The 13481-nt window shown below is 46.1% G+C and overlaps 1 protein-coding gene across 1 annotated transcript in view; it reads left to right on the top strand.

Moving 5' to 3' along the window:
- LOC122553947 (uncharacterized) overlaps positions 1-11346 on the top strand; it is a 126448-nt gene extending 115102 nt beyond the window's left edge. Inside the window, exon 24 of the mRNA XM_087989515.1 lies at positions 10863-11346. Within this exon, the coding sequence (XP_087845641.1) occupies positions 10863-11346 (484 nt within the window). The remainder of the gene's footprint in view (positions 1-10862) is intronic.
- The last annotated feature ends 2135 nt before the right edge of the window (positions 11347-13481 follow it).

Raw genomic sequence — 13481 nt, 5'->3', positions numbered from 1 at the left:
GATTGACAGGGAGTGTGGGAATCAGAGCCATGTATCTAAGAGGGGAACAGTTGCAGATGGGGCAGTGACAGGATGTAGTGAATCTATCGGGAAGGTTTCTCATGTGATGAAACAAAGGGATTGGTTAAAGTGTGTCTGTTTCAATGCAAGGAGTGTCAGACATAAGAGTGACAAACTTAGAGCATGGATTAGTACTTGGGGATACGATGTTGTGGCCATAACTGAGATGTGGGTTTCACAGGGGCAGGAAGGGTTGCTTGATGTTCCAAGGTTTAGAACATTTAAAAAGAACAGGGTGGAAAAAGAGGAGGGGATGTAGCATTACTAATCAGAGAGTGCATCACAGCTACACAAATGAAGGTTGTTGTGGAAGGTCTGCCTGCTGAGTCAGTAAGGGTGGAAGTTAGGAACAGCAAGGGAGCAGCCACCTCACTGGGGGTTTTCTACAGACCCCCTAATAGCTATAGAGAGATTAAAGAACTCATAGGCGGGCAGATTCTGGAAAAATGCAGATGTAGCAGGGTTGTTGTTATGGGTGATTTCAACTTTCCCAATATTGACTGGAACCTCCTTAGTGCAGATGGTTTGGATGGAGCCGTTTTTGTCAGGTGTGTTCAGGAGGGTTTCCTAACTCAGTATGTAGACAGACCAATGAGGTGGGAGTCCATTTTGGATTTGGTGCTCGGCAATGAGCCAGGACAGGTATCAGATCTCGCGGTGGGAGAGCACTTGTGACAGTGATCAAAACTGCCTAACATTTAACGTAGCCTTAGAGAGGGAAAGGAGCAGTTACCGAAATTGTTCCACAGAAAGGGCACAGCAGACATGTGGAGGCTGTTTAAGAAGCAGTTGTTGCAAGTGATGCACACATTTATTCCACTGAGACAGGTAAGAAGCAGTAAGATTAAGGGGTAGGTCACTTAGAACCAGAGTTCAGGAGAAACTTCTTCACCCAGAGAGTGGTGGGTGTATGGAATCCTCTGCCCCAGAAGGCTGTGGAGGCCAAGTCTCTGGATACTTTCAAGAAAGAGTTGGATAGAGCTCTTAGAGATAGTGGAATCAAGGGTTATGGGGATAAGGCAGGACCAGGATACTGAATGAGGATGATCAGCCATGATCATAATAAATGGTGGTGCTGGCTCGAAGGGCAGAATGGCCTAGACCTGCACCTATTGTCTATTAAGGAACTTTGGATGACGAGAACAGAGGAGCTTCTCATCAAAAGGAAGAAGGCAGCTTACGTAAGGTGGAGGAAGCAAGGATCTAGCACAGCTTTAGAGAATTACAGGCTTGCTAGAAAGGAGCTCAGAAATGGACTGAGGAGAATCAGGTGGGGGCACGAAAAAGGCTTGGCAGGAAGGATTAGGGAGAACCCAAAGGCATTTTCCTCATACGTGAGGAATAAGAGAATGATCAGGGAGAAGGTCGGGCTGATCAGGGATAGCTTAGGGAACTTATTTATGGAGTCTCAGCAGATAGGAGAAGCCTTAAATGAGTATTTTGTTTCAGTTTTCTCTTAGGAAAGGGACCTTGTTGTGAATGAGAACTTTGAGGAGCTGGGATACAGGCTTGACCAGATCAAGATTGATGAAGTTGATGTGCTGGAAATTTTGGCAAACATTAAGATTGATAAGTCCCCAGGGCCAGACCAGATTTATCCTAGACTGCCCCAGGAAGTGAGAAAAAGAGGTTGCTAAGCCGCTGGCGAGGATATTTGCCTCCTCCCTCTCCACAGGAGCCATACCGGAGAATTGGAAGGAGGCGAATATTGTTCCTCTTTTCACGAAGGGTAATAGGGAAATCCCCGGCAATTACAGACCAGTCGGTCTTACGTCTGTTGTCAGCAAAGTTTTGGAAAGAATTCTGAGGGATGGGATTTATGACTATTTGGCAAAGCATAGTGTGATTAAAGGCAGTCAGCGTGACTTTGCGAGGGGCAGGTCATGCCTTACAAACCTTATTATTGAGTTCTTTGAAATGGTGACAAGACAGGTCAACAAAGGTTGAGCAGTGGATGTGGTGTATATGGATTTCAGCAAGGCATTTGATTAGGTTCCCCATGGTAGGCTCATTCATAAAGTCAGGAAGTATGGGATACAGGGAGATTTGGCTATCTGGATTCAGAATTGGTTGGCTGACAGAAGGCAGAGACTGGTTGTAGATGGAAAGTATTCTGCCTGGAGGTCAGTGTTGAGTGGAGTCCCGCAGGACTCTGTTCTTGGGCCTCTGCTCTTTGTAGTTTTTATAAATGACTTGGATGAGGAGGTTGAGGGGTGGGTTAGTAAATTTGCAGATGACACAAAGGTTGGAGGTGTCGTCGATAGTATCGAGGGCTACTGCAGGCTGCAGTGTGACACAGACAGGGTGCAGAGCTGGGCTGAGAAATGGCAGATGGAGTTAAACCTGGATAAATGCGAAGTGATACATTTTGGAAGGTCGAACTCAAATGCTGAATATAGGATTAAAGACAGGAATCTTGGCAGTGTGGAGGAACAGAGGGATCTGGGTGTGCAAGTGCATAAATACCTCAAAGTTGCCCAAGTGGATAAGGTTGTTAAGAAAGCATATGGTGTTTTGACTTTCATTAACAGGGGGATCCAGTTTAAGAGCCACAAGGTTGTGCTACAGCTCTACAAAACCCTGGTGAGGCTACACTTGGAGTATTGTGTCCAGTTCTGGTTGTCCTACTATAGGAAAGATACAGAGGCTTTGGAGAGGGTGCAAAGAAGGTTTACCAGGATGCTGCCTGGACTGGAGGGCTTGCCTTATGAAGAAAGGTTGAATTAGCTTGGACTTTTCTCTCTGGAGAGAATGAGGAAGAGAGGAGACCTGATCGAGGTGTACAAAATAATGAGGGGAATGGATAGAGTCAATAGCCAGAGACATTTCCCCAGGGCAGGATTGACTGGTACGAGGGGTCTTAGTTTTAAGATATTAGGGGAAAGGTATAGGGGAGAAGTCAGAGGTAGGTTCTTTATGCAGATAGTTGTGAATGCATGGAATGTGTTGCCAGCAGTAGTGGTGGAGGCAGAGTCATTAGGGACATTTAAGTGACTGCTGGACAGGCACATGGAGAGCAGTGAGTTGAGGGATGCGTAGGTTAGTTTATTTTATTTTACATTACAATTAAACCTCGGCACAACATCGCGGGCCAAAGGGCCTGTTCTGTGCTGTACTTTTCTATGTTCTATGTTCTATATGTGGACTGTTGGGATAGCTTCTGGAGAGTGTGGGACCGTAGAAGAAGGACAGGTTGTATCTGAACAGAAGGGATTACCAATACCGTGGGCGAGAGGTTTGCCAGAGCTCTTCGGGAGAGTTTGGAAGGGGGATGGGAACCTAAGCTATGGATCAGATGATACAGCAGGTTGTGAATAGCCAGATACAACGTGCAGAGAGTCTGTGAGGAGGGAAAGGCACTTTATCAGGCAAAGGTGCAGTCAGTGTGATGGGTTGAAGTGTGTCTATTTTAATGCAAATGTCAGGAATGAGGGTGATAAACTCAAGAGCATGGATCAGTACTTGGAACTATGATGCTATGGCCATTACGGAGACTTGGATATCACAGGGGCAGGATTGGTTGTTGGATGTTCAAGGGTTTAGATGTTTGAAAAGGAACACGGGAGAAGGTAAAGTGGTGGAGGAGTGGCATTGCTAATCAATATGTAGATAGGCCGACTAGAGGGGAGGCCATATGGGATTTGGTGCATTGTCACACCTCTCGGTGAGAGACCATTTCGGTGATAGTGAAGGTGATAGTGATCACAACTCCATGATCTTTACTATACTCATGGAGAGGGATAGGAGCAGACAGTTTGAGCAAGTAATTAATGGGGGCGGGGGAAATTACAATGCTGTTAGGAAGGAATTGGGTCCACTTCCATACTGTATAAGTCTATGACTTAGATGAAGGGTTGAAGGTATGGCTGATGCCACAAAGATAGGTAGGAAAGTGAAACAAAAGCAGATATTGCTGGAGAATCTCAGCAGCACTGGCAGCATCTGTGGAGAAATAGCCGAGTTAATGCGTCAAGTCCAGTGAACCTTTTCCAGAACTTTTTGTTTCAGATTTCCAGCACCCACAGGTCATTCATTTTTTTTGTCCAAATAGGAAAGTGGGTTGTGAAAAGGATATAAGGTCCATAAGTACAAATCTTCGCACAAACTTTGAGGACATAAGGTAGTTGCAAAGGGATATCGCTAGGTTAAGTGAGTGAGCAAAGATCTGGCAAATGGAGCACAATGTAAGGTTTTATGAAATTGTCCATTTTGTTAGGAAGAATAAAAATAGAAGCTTATTATCGAAATGGAAAAAGATTCATAGAATCAGAGAATCCCTACCATGGGGAAAGAGGCCATTCGGCCCAACAAGTCTGAAGCAACCCTCCGAAGATCATCCCACACAGATCCAGACCTCCTCCCCCCTCCCTATAACTCTGCATTACCCATGGAAAATCCACCTGGCCTGCATATCCCTGGACACTATGGGACAATTTACCCTGCATACCCCTGGACAGTACGGGACAATTTACCCTGCATACCCCTGGCCACTATGGGACAATTTAGCCTGCATACCCCTGGCCACTATGGGACAATTTACCCAGCATACCCCTGGACACCATGGGACAATTTAGCCTACACAGCCCTGGGCACCACGGGACAATTTACCCTGGACACCATGGGACAATTTACCCTGGACACCCCTGGACACCATGGGACAATTTACCCTGCACACCCCTGGACACTACGGGACAATTTAGCCTGCACACCCCTGGACACTACGGGACAATTTACCCTGCACACCCCTGGACACTACAGGACAATTTACCCTGGTCACCCCTGGACACCATGGGACAATTTACCCTGCACACTCCTGGACACTACAGGACAATTTACCCTGCACACCCCTGGACACTATGGGACAATTTACCCTGGTCACCCCTGGACACCATGGGACAATTTACCCTGCACACTCCTGGACACTACAGGACAATTTACCCTGCACACCCCTGGACACTATGGGACAATTTACCCTGGTCACCCCTGGACACCATGGGACAATTTACCCTGGACACCCCTGGACACCATGGGACAATTTAGCCTGCACACGCCTGGACACTACGGGACAATTTACCCTGGGCACCCCTTGACCCCATGGGACAATTTACCCTGGACACCCATGGACACTACGGGACAATTTACCCTGGTCACCCCTGGACACCATGGGACAATTTACCCTGGACACCCCTGGACACTACGGGACAATTTACCCTGGACACCCCTGGACACTACGGGACAATTTACCCTGCACAGCCCTGGACACCATGGGACAATTTACCCTGGACACCCCTGGACACTACGGGACAATTTACCCTGCACAGCCCTGGACACCACGGGACAATTTACCCTGGACACCCCTGGACACCATGGGACAATTTACCCTGGACACCCCGGGACATCATGGGACAATTTGGCCTACACACCCCTGGACACTACGGGACAATTTACCCTGCATACCCCTGGACATTACAGGACAATTTACCCTGGACACCCCTGGACACTACAGGACAATTTACTCTGGTCAGCCCTGGACACCATGGGACAATTTTCCCTGCACACCCCTGGACACCATGGGACAATTTAGCCTACACAGCCCAGGACACTACGGGACAATTTATTCTGCACACCCCTGAACACCATGGGACAATTTACCCTGGGCACCCCTGGACACTACGGGACAATTTACCCTGCACACCCCAGGACACTACGGGACAATTTACTCTGCACACCCCTGGACACCATGGGACAATTTACCCTGGGCACCCCTGGACACTATGGGACTATTTACCCTGCACAGCCCTGGACACTATGGGACAATTTAGCCTACACAGCCCTGGACACCATGGGACAATTTACCCTGGACACTCCTGGACACCATGGGACAATTTACCCTGGACACTCCTGGACACTACGGGACAATTTACCCTGCATACCCCTGGACACTACAGGACAATTTACCCTGGTCACCCCTGGACACCATGGGACAATTTACCCTGGACACCCCTGGACACCAAGGGACAATTTATCTTGGGCACCCCTAGACACTACGGGACAATTTATCCTGCACACCCCTGGACACTACGGGACAATTTACCCTGGGCACCCCTGGACACTATGGGACAATTTACCCTGCACACCCCTGGACACCATGGGACAATTTACCCTGGACACCCCTGGACACTACAGGACAATTTACCCTGCATACCCCTGGACACTACAGGACAATTTACCCTGGGCACACCTGAACACCATGGGACAATTTACCCTGCACACCCCTGGACACCATGGGACAATTTATCCTACACACCCCTGGACAGCATGGGACAATTTACCCTGGGCACCCCTGGACACTATGGGACAATTTGCCCTGCACACCCATGGACACTACGGGACAATTTACCCTGCACAGCCCTGGACACTATGGGACAATTTAGCCTACACAGCCCTGGACACTACGGGACAATTTAGCCTACACACCTCTGGACACTATGGGACAATTTAGCCTACACACCCCTGGACACAATGGGACAATTTAGCCTACACAGCCCTGGACACTACGGGACAATTTAGTCTACACAGCCCTAGACTCTATGGGACAATTTAGCCTACACACCCCTGGACACTCTGGGACAATTTAGCCTACACAGCCCTGGACACTACGTGACAATTTAGCCTACACAGCCCTAGACTCTATGGGACAATTTAGCCTACACAGCCCTGGACACTATGGGACAATTTAGCCTACACAGCCCTGGACACTATGGGACAATGTAGCCTACACAGTCCTGGACAATATGGGACAATTTAGCCTACACAGCCCTGGACACTATGGGACAATTTAGCCTACACAGTCCTGGACAATAGGGGACAATTTAGCCTACACAGCCCTGGACACTATGGGACAATTTAGCATGGCCAATCCACCTCACCTACACCTGGACTGTGGGAGGAAACCAGAGCACCCAGAGGAAACCCTTCAAAGGTCTGGAATGTGGTGGGATTTTGGTATCCTGTACATGAATCACAAAGAGTTAATTGTTAATGCTTGTGGAATGTTATCATGTATTGCAGCGAGAACTCAAATACAAAACTGGGGTTATACATGGCATTGGTTAGACCACATATGGAGTACTGTGTACAGTATTGGTTACCTTATTTAATGAATGATATAAATAAATGCACTGGAAGTAGTTCAGAGAGGTTTTACACAGCTAATACCTGAAAATGGCAGTTGTCTGATGAGAAAAGGTTGGATGGCTAGACCTCCACCCCCTGTAGTTGGGAAGAATAAGGAGTGGTTTGATTGAAACATATAACATCAAGAGGAATCTGGGCAAGCTGGACATGGAGAGGATATTTTCTGTTGTGGGAGAATTTAGAAAGAGGAGCCACTGTTTAAAATTAAGGGGTTGCCTGTATAAGATAGAAGTAAGAAGAATTTTGTTTTCTCTTTAGAGTCATGAATCTTTGTAACTCACTTCTTTAAAACATCTTAGAAGAAGGGACATGGTCGCTCAGTGGTCAGCACTGCTGCCTCATAGCGCCAGGGAGCCAGGTTTGATTCCACCCTCAAGCGACTGTCTATGTGGAGTTTGCATGCTCTCCCTGTGTCTGTGTGAGTTCCCTTTGGGTGCTCTAGTTTCCTCCCACAATCCAAAGATGAACAGGTTGGGTGGATTGGCAATACAAAATTGCCCTGTAATGCCCAGGGGTGTGTAAGCTGAATGGATTAGCTGTGGGAAATCTGCATAGGGCATGCATGAGAGGGTCAGTGTGGACTTGATGGACTGAATGGCTTTCTTCTACATTGCAGGGAGTCTATGAGAGTCTTTGAATCTTTGGCGGAGGTAGATAGATTCTTGGTAAACAAGGAACTGAATTGTTATTCGGATAGATGAGAATGTGGAGTTGAGGTTACAATCAGATCATCCATGATCTTATTAAATGGCGGGGCAGACTCCATCAAGGGGCTAAATGGTCTACTCCTGCTCTTAACTCATTCACTCAAATTTAGACATTCCATAAGCCTCTCTGACCAACATAGTTCCTAATATCCTTACATACAGCTCATTATCAATTTTCATATATTATAATGCTCATGTGATATGCCTTGGGCCTTTCAACTACATTACAGTTAACAAGCAGTTTCAGACATTTAATGAGGTAATTCATGACTCTCAACAAAAATATATCCCAATAAGGAGGAAAGATTCTGAGAGGGATAAACCCAACCATGGTGAACCAAGGAAGGAGAAAGAAAAAACAAATGAGGAGGCTAAGGTCAATGATAGCCCCAAAGAGTGAGATAAATTCAGAATCCAGCAAAGCATAACACTACAAAGTGGAAATGGCCTGACCTTACAATCCTCCTTCATTGTTTAGATCTCCTATAGTCATGGATAATGATGCCATCTTCCTTTATTTTATGTGAATTCCAGAACTAAGCTGTGTGCTGGGTCTGTGGTGGAAAGAGGGACTGACTGGGAGGGGAAATAATTGCAGCCTACACTGACCCACTGCTCACCAGATGCTAGATCAGATGGTTGGTATTTGATAAACTTGGTATAAAGCACTGGACTTTAAAGGATGGGGAATGCACATGGAGTGTTGGCCCCTATTGAATGAGGAATGGTATAGAAAAGCAGGACTGTCTTGTTACAGATGCACAGAGTATTGCTGAGATCACACCTGACACTGTGCACAGGTTTTGACTCCTTGATTCAGGAGAGATATTGGAAGGAATTCAAATAAGATTGATTCCTGGCATGGAGGCTTGGCCTAATGAGGAAAGGCTGACTAGGTTGGGCTTATCATGATTGGTTAGAAGAATGAGAGGTGATCATATTGGAAAGTAATAACTTCTGAGGTAGGGAGAAAGGAATTCTTGACAGGGCAGATACTGGCTGGTTATTTCCCCTCATTGGAAAGTCTACAATTAAGGGGGATATAGTTTAGTCATAAGGATTATGACTCAGTTAAGACTGAGATAAACAGGTTTTTCTTTCCTCTCAAGAGGATGAGTGTTTTTTTAAATTCTTACCCTTGGAGAGTGAGGTCTGGATCATTGAATAGTAAGAGAGGAAAGTGGAGCTGGAATCACAGAAAGATAGAATGCCTACAATGCAGATAGATGCCATTCAGCCCATCGAATCTGCACTGACCCTCTGAAGAGCGTTCTACCCAGATCCACCTCCCATCAAGCCACAATCAAATCAATTGTGATCTCATCTGAATGAAAGAGCCAAATGGCCTACTGCTGTTCCTATTTCTTATGATCATTAACTATGATCATAGCCGATCATCCAACTCAGTCCCCTGTTCCTGCTTTCTGTCTATACCTCTGATCCCTTTAGCTTTCAGAACTATATCTAACTCCTTCTTGGAAACATACAGTATTTTAGCCTTAACTACTTTCTGTAGCAAAGAATTCCACAGGCTGTCCACTCTCCGGGCAAAGGCATTTCTCCTCATTTCATGACCAAATGGGTCACTCTGTATCCTTATCCTGTGACCCGTGGTTCTTACTTTTGTTGGGGAGACAGGCCCCCTACTTGCGGAACATTTCAGAGAACACCTCTGGACACCCGCACCAACTAACCCAACCACCCCGTAGCCCAACACTTTAACTCTCCCTCCCACTCCACCAAGGACATGCAGGTCCTTGGACTCCTCCATCGCCAGACCATGGCAACACAACGGTTGGAGGAAGAGCGCCTCATCTTTTGCCTGGGAACCCTCCAACCACAAGGGATGAACTCAGATTTCTCCAGTTTCCTCATTTCCCCTCCCCCCACCTTGTCTCAGTCAAATCCCTCGAACTCAGCACCGCCTTCCTAACCTGCAATCATCTTCCTGACTTCTCCGCCCCCACCCCACTCCGGCCTATCACCCTCACCTTGACCTCCCTCCACCTATCGCATTTCCAAAGCCCCTCCCACAAGTCCCTCCTCCCTACCTTTTGTCTTAGCCTGCTGGACACACTTTCCTCATTCCTGAAGAAGGGCTTATGCCCGAAACATCGATTCTCCTGTTCCTTGGATGCTGCCTGACCTGCTGTGCTTTTCCAGCAACACATTTTCAACCCGTGGTTCTTACACTAATATTAGGATCCCTACAGTGTGGAAACAGGCCCTTCATCCCAACAAGTCCACACCGACCCTCAGAAGAGTAACCCACCCAGGCCCATTCCTCTACATTTAACCCCTGACTAATATAGGCAAAAGTGAGGACTGCAGATGCTGGAGATTAGAGTCAAGAGAGTGGTGCTGGAAAAGCACAGCAGGTCAGGCAGCATCTGAGGAGCAGAAGAATTGATGTCATCAGGAATGATGAAGGGCTTTTGCTTGAAATGTCAATTTTCCTGTTCCTTGGCCTGTTGTGCTTTTCTAGCACCACACTCTTGGTCCTGACTAATGTACCCAAACTGCACATCCCTGAACACTATGGACAATTTAGCATGGCCAATGCACATCTTTGGACTGTGGGAGGAAACCCACACAGACACAAGGAGAATGTGCAAACTCCACACAGACAAGTGACCCGAGACTAGAATCGAACCCAGGTCTCTGAGGTAGCAGTGCTAACCACTGAGCCACAGTGCTGCCATCTCTCTGCAGTCAAAGCATACACTGCACATAGAAACACAATCGGTATATAATACACAGTATACATCATTATACCCTAAGGATTAGATTTACAATAGCTTTTGCAGTTCTTAGAAGTTCTAAGTTTTTGTTTGCTAATGTGATACAGTAGAGCTGCTGTAAAGAATTATCATGTTGATTGCAACATTCAATTCACAGAGCATCACCGGCTGCCTCCAAGCCTGCATTGTGCACTTGTTCAGACTTATTGGATATCACCTGTGGAAACCAAGAGGAAACTGTAGGAAAGGGAGGTTCATTTCTGCCTCAGCACTGGGTGACATGCCTGATAAATAAACAACAGGAATCCTCTCGCTCCTCCCTACACATTGGGAAAGATGTGCAACAGCCGAGGAGAAGCCTGAGAATAGGTTTTGTGGAAAACTCACAGAGATTCCACATGAATACAGAGAGTTCTTCAGGGGGCCAGAAGAGGAGGTTGAGAATGAAGCGAGACAGGACTCCATTGCATCAAGCTACTAGAGCACCGAAACGCAATGTTGAGCAAAGTCACAGTGAGACTAACGCTCTCTCAAGTATCTACACTGACGATATGGCAGAATCACCAAAATCTAATCTCTTGAAGTCCCTGGAAAAGGATTTCAGTATGATCTCCTTACAAACAGCACTTCAACTGTCATGATACATAGGGCTAGCAAGTGAGAACTTCCACCTCAAGTCATTCTTGACTAACTAGTAACTCTGATGAATGAGGTTACAGTTCTCTAGTCAGGGAGAGAGGATTTGTTCCTTAGGTTTATAATTTAGTGTTAATAATTATTGGTTTAGCATCATATTTCTCCACATTGATCAATCACACTTCAGGTAACTATGGTTTAGCAAAGGCAAGCATTTTAACAAACAGTTTGTGTTTACATCAACACAGCCAAAAATATATAACGCTCCCTCCCAATCAATCTATTGTCAACAAAGCAGGCAAGAACCAATCAACAATGACTTATTTTAAGTTGAATTTCCAATGAAGGAGGACTGTTCCATTGTCTGTTCACTTCTGGTTGTTAGATGTTAAGGTGAACTGCTCAGATGGGAGCTTAACAAAAAACATTTAGGAAGAGGACAATGTGACTGTCTGCATTCTTACAGGGCCCTGTGTCCAAGATTACAACCTACAGCAACAGCAAACATATGAAGAAGGATTCTGTCAGGGGAACTTTTGCCTCAAGGGACAGACTTCACTCCTTGAGCTAAACAATGGGAAAAATGTCTCTCAGGAAATTCTGCTCGGTGATGGAAGAGCACAGAAATTAATTTAAGGCAAAGGCAACTTCTGAATCCAAAATAACCTGGAATTCTTTTTGTGGGATAAGGCTCCTTAAGTGAACTGATACCACACAGAAGACAATACAAGACAAAGTCAAAGAATGTTCAATTTACAATATTCATCAATCTATTTTAAATTGGATTCAGTAATAAATGGCAAATAAATGAAAATAAAGCAAGACTTTGGAAAATTGAGTTGTTGGATTTCTCCCTCTATCCTCCTCTTTGCTGTTCATAAATTATTCATGTTTGTGTGCAGAAGTATATGTAAATATACCCCCTGGAAGATCTTTACCTTCACTTTCCAGACTCCATTCCCTCTTCAGACCTTAGCCTTTGTTGTGCGTCCACAATATCCCACAAGCTTCCTCTCTCTGGCCCTGAACAATCTGTCCTTAGCAAAGGCCTCAGTTTTAGCCCTTGACCCCTTCTGCTAAATGAACTTCAGGCTCACTGTGTTGTTGGGATCTTCCTCTGTTGGGTTGAAATCTCACCCTCTTCAGTCAGCAGTCTTCCGTCTAGATTAGATTAGATTACGTTACAGTGTGGAAACAGGCCCTTTGGCCCAACAAGTCCACACCGACCCGCCGAAGCGCAACCCACCCATACCCCTACATTTACCCCTTACCTAACACTACAGGCAATTTAGCATGGCCAATTCACCTGACCTGCACATCTTTGGACTGTGGGAGGACACCAGAGCACCCGGAGGAAACCCACGCAGACACGGGGAGAATGTGCAAACTCCACACAGAGAGTCGCCTGAGGCGGGAATTGAACCCGGGTCTCCAGCGCTGTGAGGCAGCAGTGCTAACCACTGAGCCACCGTGCCGCCCGTCTACACAATAGATCTTTATGCGTGTCTTCCAAAACTGACCTTTCACTTGAACTCCAGCATCTTATCTTCCCCTTTTCAAGATAGTTTCATTGAGAATTGTCAGCCACACATCAGTCATCTCAACCTCGCTGCCCGGTCAATCCGGTTAAATCTATCTCCCTCTGGAAGTGCAGCATTCTCTTATGATCCAACACTATCAGTGTCATCAAATCTGCTTTATTGTTTGGCATTCTTATCTAGAACATAGAACATAGAACATTACAGCGCAGTACAGGCCCTTCGGCCCTCGATGTTGCACCGACTGTCATACCAATCTGAAGCCCATCTAACCTACACTATTCCATGTACGTCCATATGCTTGTCCAATGACGACTTAAATGTACTTAAAGTTGGCGAATCTACTACCGTTGCAGGCAAAGCATTCCATACCCTTACTACTCTCTGAGTAAAGAAACTACCTCTGACATCTGTCCTATATCTATCACTCCTCAATTTAAAGCTATGCCCCCTCGTGCTCGCCGTCACGATACTTGGAAAAAGTTCTCCCTGTTCACCCTATCTAACCCTCTGATTATTATATATGTCTCTATTAAGTCACCTCTCAACCTTCTCTCTAACAAAAACAGCCTCAAGTCCCTCAGCCTTTCCTCGTAAGACCT

The sequence above is a fragment of the Chiloscyllium plagiosum genome, unplaced genomic scaffold (assembly GCF_037043375.1).
Source record: "Chiloscyllium plagiosum isolate Xiang-an unplaced genomic scaffold, Cpla_swu_hap1 HiC_scaffold_8, whole genome shotgun sequence".
Taxonomy (NCBI): Eukaryota; Metazoa; Chordata; class Chondrichthyes; order Orectolobiformes; family Hemiscylliidae; genus Chiloscyllium; species Chiloscyllium plagiosum.
This window is presented reverse-complemented; position numbering and strand designations above follow the sequence as displayed.